At 41.8% G+C, this 23,263-nt stretch overlaps 1 protein-coding gene across 1 annotated transcript; it reads left to right on the forward strand.

Annotated features, from left to right (window-relative positions):
* The first annotated feature begins 16,060 nt into the window (after positions 1 to 16,060).
* BHLHE40 (basic helix-loop-helix family member e40) lies at positions 16,061 to 21,807 on the forward strand. The gene is made up of 5 exons (XM_037800705.1): positions 16,061 to 16,431; positions 16,600 to 16,669; positions 16,928 to 17,035; positions 18,016 to 18,139; positions 19,474 to 21,807. The coding sequence occupies exons 1-5, from the start codon at positions 16,352 to 16,354 to the stop codon at positions 20,328 to 20,330; spliced, it is 1,239 nt and encodes a 412-aa protein (XP_037656633.1). The 5' UTR covers positions 16,061 to 16,351; the 3' UTR covers positions 20,331 to 21,807.
* The last annotated feature ends 1,456 nt before the right edge of the window (positions 21,808 to 23,263 follow it).

The following is a 23,263-nucleotide window of genomic DNA, read 5'->3' on the forward strand; positions in this document are numbered from 1 at the left end:
GTTACCACATTCATTAAGTACCTATATCCTCCCTGGGCAATAGTCTGGGTTTCCTGAGAGTTGACATCAGGAATTTCACACTCCTGGTCTAGAAATGGAAGGAATTGTCTGTGTTTCTCAGGCCCTAGTCCAACCTGTTGGTGTAAACACAGGCGATGCCTGCACTGTAATATGAAATTTTCAATTCATCTTGCCCCCTCATAAATTTTCAAATATTTCTTCCCTTTTCGGTGCTGTGCATTTTATTAAATAGACCCTTCTAAGTAACAAACATACATTTGTCCTCTATGATAAAATATTTCAATTAGCACTCAAGATATTATAATACATTCAATAAGTTCTGTAATCAAGGGGTTAAAGCGATGAGGACCATGCAACACACCAAGCCCCTAAAAGTCACAAAACCTTACCCTCCAAACCGCATACCCTAGTAGTCAAAAGCTGTCAATTTTACATGCTGCTCCTTCATTTATTCTTGCATATTTTTCAGGAACTCCTTCACTGCAATACATAGAAGCAGAGGAGAGGAATTAGATCATCTTTCTGGGTGAGCAGAACCTTGGTTCTTACTTCTAAACACTCAGTGATGTTGGGGGAAAGTACTGAATCTACAAGAAGCTCCACGAAGGAGTTATTTTCTACCACTCAAGGACGTTGTTGGCATACCATCAGTGTTTTTACAAAAGTCTCCCCGGGCTCTTGTGCCTTCACAAAAGATCTTTTGTGATGGATGAAGGAGACAAAATGCCTGTTGGGTTTGGGTTGGCTGCGTTATAAAAAGAGGCAAACAGCCTGGTTTTAATTGCCAAGGGGGCTCCTTTGCTGCCTCAACTCTAGCAAATCACAAGCCATCCTAACCCTTGAGAATCATGTCTCTAGTCCAAGAGGGTGACTTTTTAATTGGTCACTCCATGGCATATGGCTGGTTATCCAAAACTTATTTCAGCATGGTGTCAAATAGTCTAAGAATTCATTATAAATGCAATAATGCAGAGCTGGCTCAAGTAGTTGACTTGGTTTAACTTCTCCCATGCTGCGATGGCATATGCTCCCCGTAGTATTCCTAAATTACCACAGCAGTTAAGTGCCTATAGGCAAAGTGAATCGAGAAAACTGAATTATCAACAATCTACAGTATTGAAGGTGATTGAGTTTAACCCATTACAAGAACCAAGGTACCAGAAAACACCCAGGTAATGCTGACTAGTAACAAAACCATGGATAATCTAGCCCTTGGCCACCACTACAATCTCCTCTTGTGCTACCCACCCCTCAATCATGACCAAATCACACTGCTCTTGGATCCATCTGATCCTAGAACATGCCAAGCCCCTTCCCGCCTCAGGGCCTTTGCACTTGCTGTGCCTGCTACTTGGAATGCCCTTCCTGGCTTGTCTTTGATGACTACTAGTCTCAGGGTCTCCTTGCAGATTCCTCATTTCTTGCCCCATTATTCCCTCTCTCAGCATCTTGTTCAGCCTATTCAGGAATTAATTCATTTTATTTATTTGTTTCCCCAATCCAGGAAGATAGGGATCATATCTGTATCCTCAGCACCCAACACAGCACAAAGCACAGGAAGGCACTCAATAAATCTTAGTTCAATGAATGAGTCTGTCCTGTATTTAATATACATATATCCTACATGTAATCAAAAATTAACTACATTTTATAATCTGAGCAGTCCTGGATGATTTTTTTAGTGTCAGTTGGTCAAGGTTTCATACTGTGTCAGGCCATTGCTATGTGGATCTTTATTAAACACACTTGTCAATTTTTCTTTGCTACTCTTATCATAAGTCCCTATTATTGCTAAACTTTATTGAAGGACACATCCAGGCAGGCAAAGTCCATGTGCACAACTGGTCACCAGGTCAGATGTCTTAACTAACTAGGCTTATCTGTCAAGCAGCTATTAAAAAAAAAAAAAAAAAAAAAATACTGGCCTATTGTTTGAATTGTTCAGAAGTTTTAGCACCACGTAGTCAAAGCCATAGAGCATTGAACGCCTCCATGGAATTGCATAATCCTTTGTGGAATTAATTTATACCAGTTAATTCTAAAAATGTCCACAACTTTTCTTAGATTCTAAAAAAAGATACTCTAAAAATGGGTCTAATCATTTTCTCAATCTAGACACAAGTCTTATAAACATTAATTCATATTCCTCAGAATCATCTATTTATCTTTTTTACATAGTTCAAAACTAAAACTTAAAATTTTCTTTATTTTTTTTTAATGCCTCTTAGGTAATAATGGGCAACTTCACCATGCTGGGGAGTGTCAATTTAAGGTCAGTTTTACTTTTCTCTGGGCAAAAAAAAAAAAAAAAAGAAACTCAGACTCCTAAATTGTTTCTTTGCTGCTGGTCCCAAAGAATAATCCATATATATGTGTGTATGTAAAACACACCCAATCTTAGAACCTGAGTGCGCCTTCAGTAAATATTGCAGAGGAAATTCTGGTTGTGCTACTAACATCCAAATAACATCTATGTGATTATATGCCCACATATGCTAAACAATTTCTGGCATTGTACCAATAAAAGTAATTAACATTAACAAATACTAACTGAATCATTACTATGTGCCAGGAACTATAATAAGTATTTTAAATTCATTATTTAATTTGATCCTCACAACGACCCTATAAGGTAAATACTATTGCTACTCCCATTTTACAGACGAATAAACTGAGGCTTTTAGTAACTTTCACAAAGCTCTCTTCTGGGTCTGTCATTACAAAAGAGCACTGGTTTTAACCTCTATCAATATTACCCAGCTTTCTTGGACCACATAATTTCATTTATCAGTCCCCGCTTAATGAAGGCCATACTCTTTGAGAAACTGTGATAACTGGCTAGTGGTTAACCTCAAGTTTATCCTGTCGTTGAAAAAAAGCAAAAGTTGTTTATGAACACTAATAGTGTTGATAATGACTGGAGAAACTTGGTTTAAGCAATTAAGAAAACAAATTATTTTCCTGTTAAAATACCCTTGTTTGCATGCAAAGGACATGCTACTTTTTTTTTTTTTAAATCTTCATTTTATTGAGATATATTCACATACCATGCAGTCATACAAAACAAATCGTACTTTCGATTGTTTACAGTACCATTACATAGTTGTACATTCATCACCTAAATCAATTCCTGACACCTTCATTAGCACACACACAAAAATAATTCTTATATACTCATTAAAGCAGCTGCCATAAAGGCATGCAATAATCTGTTGGCCTAGTTTAAATTATTTATATTCTTGAAAGTAATAAAATTACTATCCATTGGATTTGTAAACTCTATCAGAATACAATCATGAACATTTTGTTCACATAGGATGTGTCTAGTACATAGAAAACTCTTAGTAAATGTTTTCAATTGAATACATGAATGCAAACCATTAACTTTTCTTTAATCAGATGGCACCAAAACTTTAGACTACCTCCCTCTGCATTTCTTTGAATGGCCAAAGTTTTATTCAACTGAATCTTTATCTGCAGCTCATTTATAATTAATTTCCAGATTTCTCCATGCAATCTTCCTAATCAAGTGGTCTGGCTCCTAATCATCCTTGTTTGAATTAATGTTGCATTGTTAAGCACAGAAAATGAAGGAAAATTTATTCTCCCTTTTACTGATGGATTAATAGGTCCTGTAAATAATGCAGGACCAATAATTAAGACCAGAGCTACAAAATTCCAATTGCTAGGTCTCTTCTGGTGGAAAAAGAAGAAATCTTGGTTATTGGAAAGAAGAAAGGGAAGGTAGGATTCAGGTGCTAATTTATAACCACTCAATGAATAGTCAATGCAATTGTCAGTGCTGCCCCCACTCTAGCCTGAGAGCCAGACTCTTGGCCACCCTCCCTACTTCTACCCAACCCCTCTCCCCACCTCCTTTCCCCATCCTTCCCTCCCTACAGAGCTGGTGTTGGAGGACCTCAGGCAAGCCTAAGGGCAAACCTCCCACAAGCCTACCACAGCAATGAACTTCCTTGGACCCAAGCTCCCAAAATGGCGCCCACTTCAAGAAAAACTTAAACCACCACCAAAGAAGCCAGTTTGATGAATTATGGGCCCCCCTCTCACTAGATTTCCTCAACACTAAAATATATCACTTTTCTCTACACCTCATGTAACTCTAAGCTACATTCTAGCTACTTCTTGGGCTTCCTGGATTTATAATTTTATTTAGGTAATGCAGTCAAAATCTTCCTGCTGTTTCCTCTGTACTGTAACTCGTCTTAGCACAAATTAAGTTCCATCATTATTACCCGCCCAAAAATAAAGGTATACCTATGCTAGGGCCTTGTTATTAAAATACCATCGTCATTATATGGGAGCCTGTTAGAAGTGCAGAATTTCAAGCCCAATCTCAGACTTACTAAAACAGAATCTGATTTTTAACAAGATGCCCAGGGGATTCGTATGCAAAGTAAAGTTTGAGAATCACTGCCCTAAAAGACATGTCAGGGAGACAGATGAAGTGGGACATTGTCCAAAAGAGAAAACAACTCACTTAGGTGCACTATCCATTCTCTGAAAATAAATGTTGCTTGCTGGGTGCCCAAAGCGCATCTCTTCTTTCTCTTCTTTGCTCTAGGCTGTGCGTGTGTGTGTGTGTGTGTGTGTGTGTGTGTGTGTGTGTGATCAGTACCTCTTTGATAGACCTACAGTGCACATCTTTACCATCTATTTTTTTAGATCCTTGCACTGGCTTCAACTTTTAAATTTTCCATTCCCATCTGATCCCTACACATCTTTTCATCTCTAGAAAAATATGGGGGGTTTCTACTTATCAGTTTGGATATACGGGTTTACAAAAGATTGTTGTTCTCACCCTAATAACCAAACACACCAGATAAGCTAAAAAGAATCATTGCTTTTTAAAGCCCATTGGAGAACTGAGGGCACAAAGAAACCTAAATGAACTACACTTGAGAAAGTGACAAGCTCTACATAGGAAAGAAGCGACCCACAGACTTGGCATTTTCACGTCAGACGGAATGGCAGAAAGAAGAATTTTGCCTACTCTTTCCCAAGGATCCTCACAGAGCGTTGGGATTATTCACAAAAATTGGGGGCAAGAAAGAAGAGATAAGAGAAACTCCGTGAGATATTTTGGGACTTCACAGAGTCTAGGGAGCTGCTAAGGCCTAACACAGGCAACAGGGCTGAAAGAGACCTCCAGAGATGAAGAAGGCATGGGGAAAGGAGAAGCACTCACGCAGCTATCCGCTGGGCTTAAAGCAGGGAGAGGTCTCCCATGATTCTGAAACCCTGCAACTCAGTTTCGAAGCATAGGCAAATCTCAAGAATCTTACCAGTGCTCAGAGCCAAGGCCCTGCTGAAAGGAACATCCTAAACCACTCCTCAGAACATCTGAAAAGAGCAGTGAACTGAATCAAACAAAGCTGCAACGAAGCCCAGACCCAGATCAATGACAGATAGTTTGACTCAGACCTTCACACAAGAAAGGTCTCGCTCTTTTCTGGAGGTATATATCATTTGCTTTATATTCTACTGTTCTTTCATGCAAAATGTTTAGAATAAAATAAAAAATTCAAGACATATGGAAAAGCAAGAAAATGCGACTTGTGACTAAGCTAGAAAAGTATCCATAGAAGCAGATCCAGAGGTAGCTTAGAAGTTGAAATTATTACACTGGGATATAAAAATATAAAATAAACATGATTAAAAATGTTAAACGATCTCATGGGAAAGGAGGAAAACATGATGAAAAGATAGAGAATTTCAGCAAAGCTGTGGAAAATAGAAAAAAGAACCATATGAAAAACATATCAAAAAATGAATTCATTATATGAACTGAACAACAGACTCAACAGCAGAGGAAAGAGAGCATGTGAGAGTGCTAATGGCTAATTTGAAACAACCCAACATATGTGTTGTTGGAGTCCCAGAACTAACAGGAGGCAAACAACATGGGAGAAGAAATCATTGACAAAATATTGTCCAAGGCTTACCAAAATTGATGAGAGACATCAATTCACAGAACGAAGAAGCTTAGTATGCTGGTTTGGATGTATTGTGTCCCCCAGGACGCCATGTTTTTTGATGAAGCCTTGTGAGGGCAGATGTATTGGTGTTGATTAGGTTGGAAACTAGTGATCAAGGGTTTCCATGGAGATGTGACTCAATCAACTGTGGGCAAGACCTTTGATTGGATAATTTCCATGGAGGTGTTGCCCCACTCATTCAGGGTGGGTCTGAGCTGGATCACTGGAGCCATATAGAGGAGCGGACAAACAGAAGGAACTCAGAGCAGCTGTGAGTGACATTTTGGAGAGCAGCTTCCAGAGACATTTTGAAGATGGCCACTGAAAACTGACACTTTGGAGAATGCCATTTTGAAATGCAACCTGAGAGCAAGCAGATGCCAGCCACATGCCTTCCCAGCTAACAGAGGTTTACCAGATGCCAATGGCCTTTCCCCAGGGAAGGTACCCTATTGTTGATGCCTTACCTTGGACACTTTTATGGCCTTAAGACTGCAACTTTGTAACCAAATAAACCCCCTTTATAAAAGCCAATCCATTTCTGGTATTCTACATAATGGCAGCAATAGCAAACCGGAACACTTAGTGAACCCCAAGTCCATCAATACAGAGAAAACCATTCCTATACAAATCATAGTCAAACTGCTGAAAAACAATGACACATAGTAGATCTGAAAAGCAACCAGAAAGGAAAAAGACATAAATTCAAGGGAACAATGATACATATAACAGATGACTTTTCATTTAAGATCTATTGTCCAGAAAACAACAGAATATCTTTAAAGTGCTAAAATTAAACCACTACCAAACTAGAATTCTACACCCAGGAAAATATATTTCAAAAGTAAGGTGAAATTAAGTCATTTTCAGACACACAAAAGTTACAAAAATCATCTCCAGCAGACCCACACTTAAGAAAAGCTAAAATAAGTTTTTCAGGCTGAAAAGGAAAGACATCAGATAGAAACCAAGATTGCCAGGAAGCAGTGAAGAATACAAGAAAAGGTAAATAGATAGGTAAATGAAAAACATCTTTTACAAAGTAATGTATCTACATATACATATTTATCTATCTAACCATCTGTGTGTATGTGTTTATATATAATTTTTAAAATGTATAGTATATTGTAAATATATAATGTATAACATATTCCCTATAGTGTTAAAATGTATAATACATAATATATTATAAATATAATAAATATAATAATAAATATTTATAATATTTATAATAAATAATAAATATTTATAATAAATATACAATATATTCCATATATATATAAAATGTCCTTAAAAACTATTGAGTGTTTAACCAAAACAGTACATTATGACATTTATAGAATATTTAGAAGTAAAACATAAGAGCACAAAGGTGGGAGGGGAATAAATAGCATTCTGCTGTTGTAAGGTTCTTATACTATCTCTGAAGTTGTATAATAGTATTTTTAGTATAATATTATTTGGAGGTAAACTGTAATAACTTAAAGATACTGAGGGTAATCTCTAGAGCAGTGTTTCTCAAACTATAGTCCCCAGATCTACATCATCAGCATCATCTGGGAACTTATTAGAAATGCAAATTTTTGAACTCCAGAAGAGACCTACTAAATAAGCAACTCTGGAGGTGTGGCCCAGAAATCCATGTTTTAATGAGACTTTCAGGTGTTTCTGACGCATGAAAAGTTTACGAACCACTGCTCTAGAACAACCACTAAATGTACCACAAAGAAGTATAACTAAAAATAGGAGATAAAATGGAACGATTAAGAAATGCAACTAACCCAAAAGTAGGCAAGAAAGTAAAAACAGAAAGAATAAATAGGAAACATAGAAAATAAATACCAAGATGAGACATTTAAACTTAGCCACATTAATAATTACATAAAATGTAGATATATTAAGCACTCCAATTAAAAGGCTGAGATTGTCAGATTGTCAGGATCCAACAATATGCTATTTACAAATTTACATACATGGGAGTGCAGGTAAAACTGGTGAAACGTGAATGATGTCTGTGTATTTAAATTTCTTTGTTTTGATATGACCCTGTAATCATGTAAATTGTTACCATGGGGGAAGAGGAGACAAGGTGAAGGGTACATGAAAATCTCTGTATTATTTTTGTTGCTTTGTGTAAATCTGGAATTATTTGAAAATAAAAAGTTAAAAAAAGTTAACTGGAAAACTCATAAATATTTGGAAATTAAGTAACACTTTTCTAAACAACACATGGATCAAAGAAAAATCACAAAGGATATTAGAACATATTTTGATCTGAATGATAAGGAAAACACAAATACCAACTATAGTGGAAAGCTGCAAAGCGGGCCTTAGGGGAAAATTTTTAGCTTTTAATACTTATATTTAAGAATAAGGAAGATTTAAAATACATGATATTGATTACCTTGTATCACAAGAAGCTAGAAAAAACAGAGCAAATTAAATCCAAAATAAGTAGGAGAAAGGGAATGGGATAAATAAGAGAGGCAATTGATGAAATATACACTAAACAAACGATAGAAAAAGTCAATAAAATAAAAATTTGGATCTTTTAAAAGATTAATAAGATTGATGTGATGGTTAGGTTCATGTGTCAACGTGGCCAGGTGATGGTGCACAGTTGTCCAGTCAAGCAAGCACTGGCCTATCCATTGCTGCAAGGACATTTTGTGGCTGGTTAATAAACCAGAAGGCTGGTTACACCTGTGACTGATTATATCAATGAAGGGCGTGTCTTCCTCAATGAGAGAATTCAATCAGCTGGATTTAATCCAATCAGTTGAAGACTTTTAAGGGAGAAGAGAGAACTTTCATTTCTCCTTCAGCCAGTCAGCTGAAGGAGAGCTCATCTCTGGGGAGTTCATGGAAGTCCTTCATCAGAGTTGTCAGCTCGCAGCCTGCCCTACGGAATTTGGACTCGTGCATCTCCACAGTTGCATGAGACACTTTTATAAAATCTCGTATTTAAAGATCTCTCCTGTTGGTTCTATTTCCCTAGAGAATCCTGAGTAATGCAACTGAAAATCCCCTTAGCAAGATGACCAAGAAAAAGGAGAGAAAACATAACTAAAAAAATTTTAAAAGGTATGATAAAGATTCTATAGATGTTAAAAGTATAAAACTTTTGTGCCAATATATTGACAAATTTTAATAGACACAGTTTTTGAAAAACACAAATTACCAAAATTGGTAGAAGAAGGAATTAAAAATGGAAATAGCCCCACATTTATTAAAGACAATGAATTCACAGTAGAAATAAATAAATAAATAAATAAATAAATAAATAAAGTAAACCCTTCACCCAAAGAAAACTCTAGATCCAGGTGACTCCACCATTTAAGGAAAAAATAGTTATCGATCCTACAAAAGCTCTTTCAGAAAACAGAGAAGAAGGAATACTTCACAACTTGTTTTATGAGGCCACCCTTACCCTGCGACTAAAACCTGAGAAATAATTTACAAGAAGATAAAGGTTACAAACCAATATCCTTCATAAACATAGACAAAAAAATCCTTAATTAAATATTAACAAATCAAATCCAGTAATAAAAATAAGGGTAATACATTATGATTAATCTAGGCTTATCCCAGGAATTCAAGGTTGATTTAACACTCAAAGAAACTGTAATTCACTATAAAGAAAATAAAAGAGAAAAACCTATCATCTTATTGGATACAAAGCATTTGAGAAATTCAACATCCTTTCATGATAAATTCTCAGCAAACTAGGAATAGAAGAAAATTTCTTCAACAGATTAAGGACATAGAAAATGCCAACATACAACATCATAATTTTGATGAAACTCTGAATACTTTGTCCCTGTGATTAAGGAACAGGATACCACTCTCAACATTTCCATTCAACATTGTATTGGAAGTCCTCGCCAAAAGTAATAAGGCATGAAAAAATAAATAAAAAGCATGAGAATCCAAAAAGAAATAAACTTGCTCGTATTTGCAGGCAACATGTTTGCATACGTAAAGAATCCTACCAGAAATACTATTAGAAAAGAACTAGTAAGTGAAATTAGGAAGGCTGCAGATATAAGGATAGTATATAAAAATGAACTGCATTTATACACACACACACACAATAAACAATTAGAAAATTAAAAAAAAACTTATTTACTGTAACATCAAAAGAACAGGAATAAAACTGGCAAAAGATATGGAATACAACTATACAGAAAACTACAAAATTAAAGAAGACCTAAATAAATGGGAAGCTGTACCACATTCATTGATCAGAAGATTCAATACTGTTTATATGTCTATTTTTCCTACACTGATCTTTAGACACAATGCAATTCCTATTAAAAGCCTAATAAGCTTCTCTGAAGAAAGAAACAAGCTGAATCTAAAACTTATATGGAAATACAAAGGACCTAAAATAGTGAAGACAATCTTTAAAAAGAACAGAGTTGGAGGATTTATACTACCCAATTTCCAGACTTCTATAAAGTTCTAGTAATCAAAAAAAATGTGAAAACCTAGACAAACAGACCAATAGAAGAAAACAGAGAGTACACAAATAGAACCACACTTAGTGGAGAAGGCAATCTAATTTGGAGGGGAAAGTCTTTTCTAATGTTGCTAGGACAAAAAAAAAAAAAGAAAGAAAGAAAGAAAAAGAAAAAAAGAATCTCAACCGCCTTTTCACTCCATAAAGAAAAATCAATTTGAGATAGATCATGGATCTAAATACAAGAACCAAATCTATAAAGCTTCTAGGAGAAAACGTAATAGAGAATTTTCATGATCTTGGGGAAGGCAAATTTTTTTGAAAAAGACATGCACACACAAATAACCATTAAAGAAAATATAGATAAATTGGATTTCATAAAAATTTAAAATTCTACTCAAAAGCATCATTAATAAAATGAGTGAACAAGCCACAGACAGAAAAATATTTGCAGTGCATATTTCTACCAAAGGACTTGGAGTTGGAATATATACGGAACTTCCACATGTCACCAATAAAAGGGCAAGGTCGCAGGATACAAAGTCAATACACAAATTTGAATTGTGCGTGTATATACAATAAAAAAAGCAAACAATCCAATTTTAAAACTTGGCAAAAGATTTGAACAAATACTTCATAAAAGAAGATATACAAATGGTCAACAAGCATATGAAAATGTGCTCAAACTCAGTCACGAAGGAAACACAAATTAAAGCTACAATACATTATCATTACACACCCATTAGAAGGGCTAAAATTTTAAAACTGTCTATGGTAAATGTTTGTGAGGATACGGAGCAACCGGAATCCTCATACATTTCCTTTAGGATTATAAAATAGCACCTCCTCTTTGGAGATATTTGGCAGTTTGCAATAAAATAAAACATGTATTTAACCCATGATCCAACAATTCCACTCCTCAGTATTTATCCAAAAGAAATGAGAACATACAATCACAGGAGGAATTGTATGTGAATGTTAATAGCAGTCTGATTCATAGTAGCTCCTAAATGGAAACAACCCATGTGTCCATCAGCAGGGGACTGGATAAACAAACTGCATTATATGCATACAATGAAGCACTCAACAATTAAAAAAAGAATGAACTACAGATACATGTAACAACATGGAATACTCTCAAAAACAGTTTAAACAACGGAAGGCTTACTCAAAAGAGCACTTTCATTTATATAAATTCCAATATGAGGCAAAACTTACCTACCGCAATAGAAATCAAAATGTGATTATGTGTTATATATTGGAAAGGGACATGAGGAAACTTTCTGGGATAATAAAATGTTCTGTATCTTGTTTTTGGGTAATGGTTACACAGGTGTACATTTATCTAAATTCATGAATTGAACACTTAAGACACGTGCATTTTACTGTGTTAGTTATATCTCAATAAAACAATTAAAAGCAGTTTTTTTTAAAAGAGCAGAGAATGAAGAGGGTGATTATATATAATTATATTTCAGGAACAAAGTAAGAATTAATAGGCGCTTTCCTGGAAGGAGACATCTAAACATTGAGTCAAACCAGGATCAGTGGTGGAAGCAACCATATTTAATATTTTTATAAGTGATTTGGAAACTCTGCAAGTGTGCAAAGGCTACCCATCTCTTTACTGTGAGGACAAACCAAAAGTGCAACACTGTCTCTAGTCTAGAGTAATGTTTTCAGATTACAGTATTACGATCTATGGTTGGCTGTGAAATCAAGTTATTAACTTAAGACCAGAATATTTTTTCTTTTAATAAAATAGACTAGACTAGAAAATATCAGAATGCATTGCATATAGCAAGGGAAAATATTGTTTTTTGAAATTTTTGTCTGGAATCCATTGAACTGGCATTTCTTTAAGTTAGCAATGGTTACCTAGGAATAAGAGAGAGAGTAGTGGTGAACTTTTGCTATAGCCCAAGTGTTGGCTGCCCTGTGCTTAAATGTACATAAGATGTGTGTGCATGCATGTGCGCATGTGTGTGTTTATGAAGTATGCTGACTCATGGTGTAAAACAAATTTTTTATTGTAGCCTGTGATTAAAAATTTTTGAGGCTCTATAAACAAGCAAAAAGTGATATCTGAGCCAGAAAGATGTGGGACTGTGCCCGAGGGGAGAGGGGGCACTGTGGGCTCTAATTTCCTGCACAAGAAATATATCAAGGAGTCTCTGCAGATGTTGAGCCCCACTAGGAAAGAAAAGAGAAAAATCTTGACCTTCCCTTCTACAAAATTATGTTGTTTCTACACTCAGAAGAGACAAAACAGAGGGGAAGGCTACAAAATGGCAGGATTACCCAGAGCAGCTCCTTAGTGCTACACTGCACAACTCCAGAGGATGCTTTTACACAGACTGCAGTGCAAACGGCTCCCTCTGGAATTGAGCAGTGCACAACCCACAGAATTCTGCCAGGCTTTGGAGCTCAATAAATCTGGACTCAAATCCCAGGCTATATAACCTGTCTGAGCCTCAGTTTCCCCAAGAGGACGTATTATATATCCCTAGGTCCTAGTTCAGTGTCTGTTACACAGTGGTTCTCAATAAGCATGTGCTAAATAAATGTAAAAAGGAGCTAATACTAATGCCTGCCTTGTAAAGTGGTGATAAGGAATAAATGAATTAGCATATATAACGTTTTAAGTATACGGTCTAAAATTAGCATACAGTAATCACCAAGCAAGTATCACAAAAGATGACAGACTAAAAACATTAAGATTCTTCAGGATGGAAAAATGAATATTGGAAAGGAATTATTTTGTTTAAATTAATTTAAAAAATAAGCATAAACTATGGTGAAGACAAAAAACAGATAAAAAAAAAAATCCAGATATGGTTGACCTTTGGTGTGTGTATAGGGGAGTTGGGATACTTCTAGAAGCTCTGAGCAAATAAAAAGTAGGGAATGCATACATTTTATCTCCAATCATGGAGCAGATAAGTGCAAAGAATGTTAAGGTCAAAGAATTCTAAAAATGCTATTATCATGAGCCATGATCAAGGAAACTGAAATGTTTGGGTTCACAACTGGCTTTGGGAGAGGTGGGTGTGACACTGAGGTGGGGGACACACGTGTTTGTTCCTCTCCCAGTACTTATTGCCTGGTGGAACTGTGGTTTTGACGCAGTCATGACAACTCTTCGCCCTTATTAGTGTCACACAGCGGAGCAGGTCACCTTGGACAGAAAGCGCATACCCAGGACGAACTACAGCTTCCTCCTCAGCCTCTGATCCCGCTGTCTTCCTCCAAGCAGGAAGCTGAGGTGCAGTCATTTTCTCCAGAATTGACTGAGAAGAAAAGCCAACAAAAGTACATGCAGGGAGGGAGGGATCGCTGCGCCCCCAAGTGAGGTCACGCCAGTTAGCAGTTAGGAAAGGAGGCATTTCTCACACTTGCTACTAAGTTTGACGCTTGTGAAACATAAACAGGAAGTGGGAGCTCTCCAAAGCGACCTGAAGGAAATACACTGCCAGTTTGGTCAACGTGTGAATCCCAGTCGTCTAGGTTGTCAAGGACACTGCCAATTAAGACTGCCTCCCCCCACCCCGTCCCAACTGCACCCGCGGCTAATTCTTCACCCAGTCCCACTAGTGACCCCATTTTTTTTTCCATCAACCCTTCCCACAGCTAGGTCACTTAGCAGCGGGGTAACTGACCGGAGGTGCGGTGGGAAAGGCTTACAGTCATCTCTCAACTCCCCGAACTTGCAGGGCAGGGGAGCGCAGAGGTCAGTGAAATCCCCAGCCAGGCCTTATTTTAGTCATGAATTTCCACTGGCTCCCTCCTCTGACTGTATCAGCGCGGCTCACACCGCCTGGTTGGAGTTTCAGCTGTTTTCCCTGCTCCAGGCAGAGTCAGAAGGTCACAGACACCGGACTTTTCCGGGGGAGGTAGGTGGGGGCCTCCAGCGGCCTAAGTGAGATTGCAGAATTGTCGGGCCGCGGAATGACCCCTTCCAAACCCAGGCTCGGGGCAGTGCGCTAGCTTGTTTCCCCCGCCCGCCCCCTCCAGCTCGACTCAGGCCTCAGGCCTCTTGGTTTATATATATATTTAATTTTAAAAACCTTTTTTTTTTTTTTTTTTTGGCTTTTTGTCTCGGTCCGTGTCTCCAATATAATTTTCCCGGGGCTGCCTTCCCCTCATTGCCCAATTTATTCTCCTCCCAGAGGTTCCTGTAACTTCAAGGGTAGGATAGGTCGGTGTTTGATTCACCTTCGCTGCCTCTAGTCGGCCATACAGAAGGGGGCTCAATAAATGTGCGTTGCCTGGACGAATGCTAAGATTTGATTCTGATTGACGAATAGATTTGCCTTGTCTCTCCCTGCCCTCCTGCAGCTAATGTTGACCGCAAACAGCATCACTTAAGTTCCTGGTAGGCAACGGAGACCGCCGGCCTGGTCTAGCACACCACGTCCCCGGGGTCTCGTCTCATGGCCAGCGCGGACGAGCTTGCAGCCCGCGGCGCCGCAGCCCGAGCCCCGGCCACGTGAAGCGTCACGCCCTGCGCTGCTGCAGGGCAGGCGCCGCCGCCGCGGTTGTGTAACGTTGCCGCCGGAGGGGAGGCGACCCGGGGAGACTCTGCTCCGGAGCGGGCAGAGGAGGGAGGGAGGATGGGAGCGAGAGCAAGGCGCAGCGCCCTGTTTCTTTCTGCTCTTGACTAGATGGAGTTGGGGGCGGGGGCAAGGGCACTGGGGCACCCAGGGGGTGCGTAAGTGGGTGCCAGTCCTCCGGCAGGCTGTGCCCTGGTGTGGAGCTCCCGGGAAGCAAAGGGCTCCCTTCACACTCCCTCGGCGGTCAGGTGCGCGCAGCGTGCTCCGCGGCGGCCTCGGCTGCCCCAATGCTTGGCCGCCAGCCCGCTTCCCATGGGGTGATATCCGCCCCACCCCTCGGTCCCTCCCCAAGGCGAGCGATTCCTGGACGCTGGGCTGAGGGTTGGGGGCAGGGAAGCTGGGGCGCAAAGAAACCCCAGCCTCTGGGGAAAGGAGGGGGCCCGGCGACTCCCTCCGCTGAGCGCCGGTTCCTCCGAGCGGGCCCGGCGGGGGAGGAGGAAGAGGGTTGGGCAGGAGCGAGCGAGGGGATATTCCTCTCCCGGCTTGAGTCAGACGCGGGCGGATCCGTCCTCCCCCGTTCCCTCCCGGGAGACGGGAACTTACTTCATTTCCCTGGGGCAGGTTCGCCCACGTTACCAACCCTCCCCCACCTCCCCGGTTCCTTCAAGCTTCCGCGCCCCCCACCCGGCTGGGCAGGACTCAAGCCGCGCTGCCACCCCCTCTTCGGGGAAAGGCGGCCGCAGCCGCAGACACCTGGGGGCTGGGGGTGGGGGTGGGGGCTCCCTCGCAGCCACCGGAGCTTTGTCCAACACGTGAGGCTCATGTGATGAAGCCGGGGGAGGGCGGGCAGGTCGCTCCTTCCCTCCCCGGCAGCGGCCAGACGTGCCTGGAGTCACAGGGTAGAACACGTAGCTCCAACCCACCCACTCGCTCCTTTTAACCCAGCCCGCCGCCTCTCCATTACTCCTCGGCTTGTCCCCCCCACTCCGCCCTAACCGCCCCCCCCCCCACCGCGCGCTCCCTCCCGCCTCCCCGCCCGCCCCACCTCTCATTCACTTGGCTCGCAAGGCGCAGACGGCGCAGCGAGCACACACCACCAGTCTGTGCGCAGAGCCGGAGCCAGAGACGGCGGGGACACTCGGCCATGCACGCCCCCAAGTGAAGCAGCACTTAGAAGCCGCAGCTCCAGGCAGCCCAGTGGATTTCAGAGAGCTCATACTCCCTGCGGAGATAGCTTCGAATCACCTTCTAGGACAGTCCTCACCCCGACGCCCCGCAAACGCAGAGAGGATCGCGCAGTGGCCCCGGCTCGCCGCGCCATGGAGCGGATCCCCAGCGCGCAACCGCCCCCCGCCTGCCTTTCCAAAGGTCCAGGACTGGAGCCCGGAGACCTACCAGGGTAAGTTGGCACCCCCTGACCTCTTCAAACCCCAATTTCAGCCCCATGTTCTGCGCTGCTCTCAACTTGGAGCAGCTCCAGTCGTACGCCGGGGTTCTTGCCCCACCAGAGTGGCTGCAGCCCGTGCGCAGGCAAACTCACGACCCTTCTTTGCACCTCTCCCTGCAGGATGGATTTTGCACACATGTACCAAGTGTACAAGTCGAGGCGGGGAATAAAGCGGAGCGACGACAGCAAGGTAAGCGCATCGCGCCCCTCGGGACACGGCGCCCTAACCCCTCTTGCGTACTGAGTTTCCAAGAAAAGTTTTCTTGCTTGGAGGTTAGCGGAAGGATGCGAGGTATGGGCTCGGTGGCTCTAGTGAGTGACTTGGGAAATAGTGGGCAGGCGGTGGTTCTGGGTTTCGACTCTGCTACCCTGCTCCACTCTGCTCGCGTCCGAGGGGCTTTCGCATCTCCTTACCCAGGCGCCCACCGTTTTCCCGTGCGCATTGCAGGAGACCTACAAACTGCCGCACCGGCTCATAGAGAAAAAGAGACGTGACCGGATTAACGAGTGTATCGCCCAACTGAAGGATCTCCTACCCGAACATCTCAAACTTACAGTAAGTGAGAAGCTGGCCCCTCTCCAACCCAGCTTCTCTGCCCGGAGGGCGGACGGGCGGGGGTCACTCGCCGCCTGCAGGCCCCACCGGGAACTGCAGACCAGACAGCTAGATCCAAGCGGGCGGTGGCTCAGTGTTTGGGTACCCTTCCCCAGTCCTGGGATTTTCTGGAAGCCTCGTGCAAATGGGTGAGAACCACTAGGACTTCTCCAAGTAGGCTCCAACACTGGCTCTTCTTCCTTTTCCAAGAATTTAATATTTTCCCTTCTGGTGATTTTCGGGGTTAGCTAGTTTTCCTGACTTAAGAAAAAGACCAAACAATGCACAGATTTTATTTGCCCCCCTCTCTCTTTTTTTTTTTTTTTCCTTTTTTTTTAAATGAGACTTGCTTTGTCGTGTGGTTCTTACTTCATGTTCTTTCTTGACAGTAGCCAACAGCTTACTAGTTTGGCAGCTTCGGGTTGGGGAAAAAAAAAAAAGTATTGGGGGAGGAAGAAAAAAGCCTGGATGAGTTGGAAGGTTTGAAAGGGTGTGAGAAAAGAAGCTAGGGAAAGCCTCTTGGCTGCCAAACAGTTGAAGTCCCTCCTCGGGTTGACAGCACTGCAGAGAAATGTTATCTCCGGATTCCCCTGAGTTAAGGTCAGCAGGGCTGCTGGAGAAATTTATCTGTCAAAGCTTCCTCCTGAGATAGCTGCCGCTCCCAAAATGTCCCAAAGAGGGGTGACACCCTTTTTTTTATTCTTTAATCAGGGACACACGTGTACACACACACACACACACACACACACACACACACACACTCTGTTAATACTTTTTAAAAACATTTACAAACTTGAAACTCAATTTAGCCAACCAGGAAAGGCTATTCCATTTTTTCCCCTTTCAGAGACAAATTTATTTTCATTGCTGATAAGCGTCCCAGAGGTAAGACTCTTCTGACCTCACTGCTGACGAAGGCTCTTTTCATCTTTTCATTTCAGACTTTGGGTCACTTGGAGAAAGCGGTGGTTCTTGAACTTACCTTGAAGCATGTGAAAGCCCTAACAAACCTAATTGATCAACAGCAGCAGAAAATCATTGCTCTGCAGAGCGGTCTACAAGCTGGTGAGTGTCCAAGTCTGGCTCTCAGCTCTTAAGAGTTCTAGCACAAGTAGAGACTGTGGGTTTCCACACCTGGTGTACGAAACATCCCCGCATCAAATTACTTGTGCACATTCACTGGGGAGATGCAGTTTTATCTTTCCTAAAAGGTCAGACTTTTAATTTCGAATGGTGCTGTGTACCACCTGGCTTGAGTACACATTAGTCAAATGATAAAATAATTCTGTGGCCATTTTGGCTGGAGAGTTTCTGGGTTCTGGGAGATTTTTCTCCTCCTTTAAAATGTCAAGGCACCTATAATTTGCATCGTGGGTGTTTTACAGTCAGTTTTACGGTCTGTTTTCTTAGCCTTCTTTTATTGGAGAGGAGATCATGGGTATGCCCCAGCATTTTTCTTGTTTCTTTGCTTCCTTATCGCTCAGGGTGTGGTATGATTCTGGCAGTATGACAGCAGGAGTTTTTCCTGCATTTCATCTGGTTCCCTGAATAGCCACTAGGTATCTTGGCGAATTGCACAATGTAATGATACTACTGGGGTTTCATCATTCATTTCTACCTACTTCCAGAGAATGAGAGTCACCCTCTAACCTTCTACTCTCAACCATTCCAGATAGTACTGTACAGATTTGGGAGAAATTCTCCTACTCATTCCCTCATTCTTCTCTTCCTTCCTTTCCAAGGCGAGTCAGGTAGAAATCACCAAAACCCAGCATGTGCCAGTTTCCTCATGTGAAAATAGGAAGATGATCATAACTAATTTCTTGAGGGTCCTGGATAGAATATATGGAAAAGACTTAGAGAGAGCCTATTTTAAGAGCACAGTGTGGCGTGGCTACAACTTTTATAAGTCATTGAAAAGAGCTCACTCTGAGTGATATTGTTCCTTCATTCTTTATTTTATTTTATGATTGTCTGGGTCTGGTCTATCTTGCCACTGTGAGATTGATTCTTTTCTATAAGTTGACTCTTGGATTTATAAACATAGGAGGACGTTTGTTGCTGTTATCACTTAGGAACAACCTACAAATATCACAGGAGGTGAAATGATCCATCCCTATTAATTATGGTCCATTTCTCTGATGGGATATTGTGCAGCCATTAAAAATCATATTATCTCAGGATGACAGGATTGTGGATTTTTTGTATGTTATGCTTTATATTTTTCAGTGCAATCCAAATTTTCTGTGAGAATATTGCTTTTGGAATTGGAAACACATTTGCAAATGCTATATATGTTTTTTTTAACAAAAAGGAAAGCTCCCTTTGTTTGGAGTAAGGGTATCGAGGTGAACCACGGGGCCTTCTGAAATGTCTTCCTTTGGGTCTGTGTTCCCCAGGTGAGCTGTCAGGGAGGAATGTCGATGTAGGTCAAGAGATGTTCTGCTCAGGTTTCCAGACCTGTGCCCGGGAGGTGCTTCAGTACCTGGCCAAGCATGAGAACAGTCGGGACCTGAAGTCTTCGCAGCTTGTCACCCATCTCCACCGTGTGGTCACGGAGCTGCTGCAAGGTGGTACCCCTAGGAAGGCATCAGACCCAGCTCCCAAAATGATGGACTTCAAGGAGAAACCCAGCTCCCTGGCCAAAGGCTCAGAAGGGCCTGGGAAAAACTGTGTGCCAGTCATCCAGCGGACTTTCCCTCACTCAAGTGGGGAGCAGAGCGGCAGCGACACAGACACAGACAGTGGCTACGGAGGAGAATCAGAGAAGGGTGACTTGCGTGGTGAGCAGACCTACTTCAAAAGTGATCACGGATGCAGGTTCACCGTGGGAGAAAGGATCGGCGCTATTAAGCAAGAATCTGAAGAACCTCCCACAAAAAAGAGCAGAATGCAGCTTTCAGATGACGAAAGCCATTTCACTAGCAGTGACCTGCTCGGCTCCCCATTCCTGGGCCCACATCCGCACCAGCCTCCCTTTTGCCTGCCCTTCTATTTGATCCCACCGTCAGCAACTGCCTACCTGCCCATGCTGGAGAAGTGCTGGTATCCCACCTCTGTTCCAGTGCTGTACCCAGGCCTCAACACCTCTGCTGCAGCCCTCACCAGCTTCATGAACCCAGACAAGATCTCAGCTCCCCTGCTCATGCCCCAGAGACTCCCTTCTCCTTTGCCAGCCCATTCGTCCATCGACTCTTCTGCTCTGCTCCAAGCTCTAAAGCAGATCCCCCCTTTAAACTTGGAAACCAAAGACTAAACTCTCTAGTGGATCTTGCTGCTTTGCTTCCCTTCCCTTGCTACTTAAAAAAAAAAAGATTGTTTTTGCAAGTGCAGCAAGATTGTTCAATGTGTATGCCGAGATAATCCGAGATGTGGATAGAAGATTCAGGGTGTGTGTGTGTGAGTATGTGTGCGTGTGCATTGTGTGCCGGAGTGTTGGTATAGGACAGAAAGCACTTCTTGGCTTAAGTAAGACATGAAAGATTGCCTGACATCAGCAGATTTAAAGGGGACGGTAGCACACTTCTGGGCTTTCCCCCACCCAGAGAATAGCCCCCTTTGATACAAACCAGCTGGATTTTCAAAAGCTTCAGAGTCTTGTTCTGTGAGTCACTCTTCAGGTTGGGAGCCAGGTCTGTGGCTTTGAGAAAAAGGTATTTTCAAAAGAGGGCTTTCCAGGGTACAGCTCCCGGCCAGCTGTTATGACCCCACCCATCTCCCTTTATTGTCAGGGTGACTCACCAGACAGGGAGAGGGCAGCCAGACTGGGCTTGGGTGCGATTCTGCTAAAGTGGTGAGGTAGCAGACAACTGGCATTGCACGGTAGTGGTTTGGGGAGATTTCTGTCAGGTTTGCTCCCCGCCCGTCTCAGATGAATATAGAGAATGTAGTTCCCTACGCAAGTTTTCATAGTGATGAGCTTATTAAGGAACTGGAAAGGGCCCCCTTGTATAAGCTGAGCTGCCAGGGAATGAGGGAGGAGTTCTTTGGGACACTGGCACCTGTTTCTAGGGCCCACAATTAGTTCTTGCTGTCCAGGGAACCAAACCAGGGTCTGAGACATGCAGACATATAAGTTCTGAGCACCCCAAAGTGCACAGAGCTGAGTGATAAATTGCTGTCTTCAATAAACAGAGCTAGACTTGGTTTTAATTTCTATCCTAAAACTCCTTTTAACCAAGCTGAGCTTCTCAAAGGCCTAACCAACCCTTGGCACCGCAAGCTCCTTTCTCTAGGCTAATTCCTCTTGCCCAATGGCATATGGAGTGTCCTTACTGCTAAAAATGATTCTATCTCCTTCAGAAGAAGTTTTATTTTTGGTCTAGAGTACTTGTTTTCCTGAATTGTCCAGCTAGCCCTGCACCAGCTTTTCAAGATGCACTGTGCTTGATTGCTGACTGTGTTTGACCTTTATCCTTTCCTGTTTTTATTTTGGTATAAAGTCGTTGCCTTTATTTGTAAAACTGTTATAAATATATATTATATAAATATATTAAAAAGGAAGATGTTTCAGATGTTTATTTGTATAATTATTTGATCTACAAAGTGAGAAAAATGAATGTATTCCTGTTTTTGAAGAGAAGAATAATTTTTTTCTCTAGGGAGAGGTACAGTGTTTATATTTTGGAGCCTTCCTGAAGGTGTGAAATTGTAAATATTTTTATCTATGAGTAAATGTTAAGTAGTTGTTTTAAAATACTTAATAAAATAATCCTTTTCCTGTGGAAGAGAAAGATGGTCTCCTGCATTTTTTCAGATAACTCGACTGTGTGATATGGCTGTCTCCTTCTGTCATCCCCTCTTGATTGAAGGCAACAACTAGTTAATCTTGGTGTAATTTCATTCAGCTTTTCACGTGCTTTGTAGTCAGTCAGAATAAGCTCAGTCAATTTAGAAGGTAAATATTTGTTTAATTTTTTTTTTAAAGCTAATCCTTGCCAGGGGTTCACAACCATATTCCAAGAAAACAAAAATACATTTCTTTTTCAGTCTGTTTTAGTCATGGTCCTAGAACTTGACAGAAAACCAAGGTATGAAATCGTGGGCTGGAATGTCTGGGAAGCTTGCTGGAGGGATAGGCACATTGAGAAAAGATTTAATGGATTATTATGCAATCATAATTGATGCTGCGGATAGCACCTCTTTGCCAAGGCCATCGAAGGTTTTCAGATCTAGCAAGATCTAATGGATTTGCCATATCCTGTCTTATTGCTGCTAAAGGCAACATTCCATAATTATTTTCTACATCCTTCCTGGACTTCCTCTCGTTGGGTGTGTTTGAGTGTGAATAAATATTACTGTTCCTTAGTCAAGTGCTCTTGTTAAAAAAATAAAATTCCATGGGAAAAGAAGTGGGAAATGACCCGGTCGAGTTTTTTTTTTTTTTTTTTTTTGCTCTCCCCTCCACTTTAATTTTCAGCGTTGCTATTGGATACCCTCTCTCAGAGGTGTCCTGGCTGGCCCTGCTCCAGCCCCCAAAGCCTCTAAGTCTTCCAGAACCCTCAGCTTGTCTGGAGCCCAAGCCGGGAACCTGCCACCAGGGAGTTCTCAACCAGGCAGAGGCACCAGCTGCCCGTCACGACTGTTTACTTCAAATGTCACCTTCCCTGTCTCCTGATGAGCCAGCAGGCGAGAGTGAGCTTTGCCTGCTAGTGTGAGATACAGAATGCACAGGCTAAAAGGCACGATTGGGCACAGTTGTGCCCTGGTGGTATGCTGTCCTAGGGACAAGGAGTTAGATCTAATCTTATCCTCTCTTTGGTATCAGTGAGCTGGTGATTTGTCATCTCCCTTCTCCGAGCCTGTTTTTGACTCAGTAAAATGAGGATTCTGAGCCCTTCTCACATGTCTATAGCGGGTGGTTGGCAAATTCTGTAGGCCCTTATTTCTCCCAGCTTCCCAGGGCCTGGGTCTCTGAGTTTCCTGCCTGCGAACCCCCTAAATTCCTGCACAAGTTGCTAGACTTTTTCTGTAAAACAAACAAACAAACAAAAGAACTCAAGTTTATCCTGGTGATGGAGCCAGGGGTTGAAATCAAGGCCAAACTCTTTTGCATGCTGTTCTCTCTTTCCTGGGCCATGACTCAAGGAGTAGCTGGGGGACAGAAGGAAGTGGTTCAACCAACGTGAAGTGAAAAAAAGATTTGAGGGTTCAACACAGAGTCAGCCTAGAATCCCTCTACCAGAGCCT

Source organism: Choloepus didactylus, chromosome 1 (genome assembly GCF_015220235.1).
Source record: "Choloepus didactylus isolate mChoDid1 chromosome 1, mChoDid1.pri, whole genome shotgun sequence".
Taxonomy (NCBI): domain Eukaryota; kingdom Metazoa; phylum Chordata; class Mammalia; order Pilosa; family Megalonychidae; genus Choloepus; species Choloepus didactylus.

Excerpts from the sequence above, each read along its gene's own strand:
- BHLHE40 (XM_037800705.1), top strand. The coding sequence starts at position 16,352 with ATGGAGCGGATCCCCAGCGCGCAACCGCCCCCCGCCTGCCTTTCCAAA. Across the intron at positions 16,432-16,599 it reads GAGCCCGGAGACCTACCAGG|GATGGATTTTGCACACATGT; the intron begins GTAAGTTGGCAC and ends CTCTCCCTGCAG. Across the intron at positions 18,140-19,473 it reads GCAGAGCGGTCTACAAGCTG|GTGAGCTGTCAGGGAGGAAT; the intron begins GTGAGTGTCCAA and ends TGTGTTCCCCAG.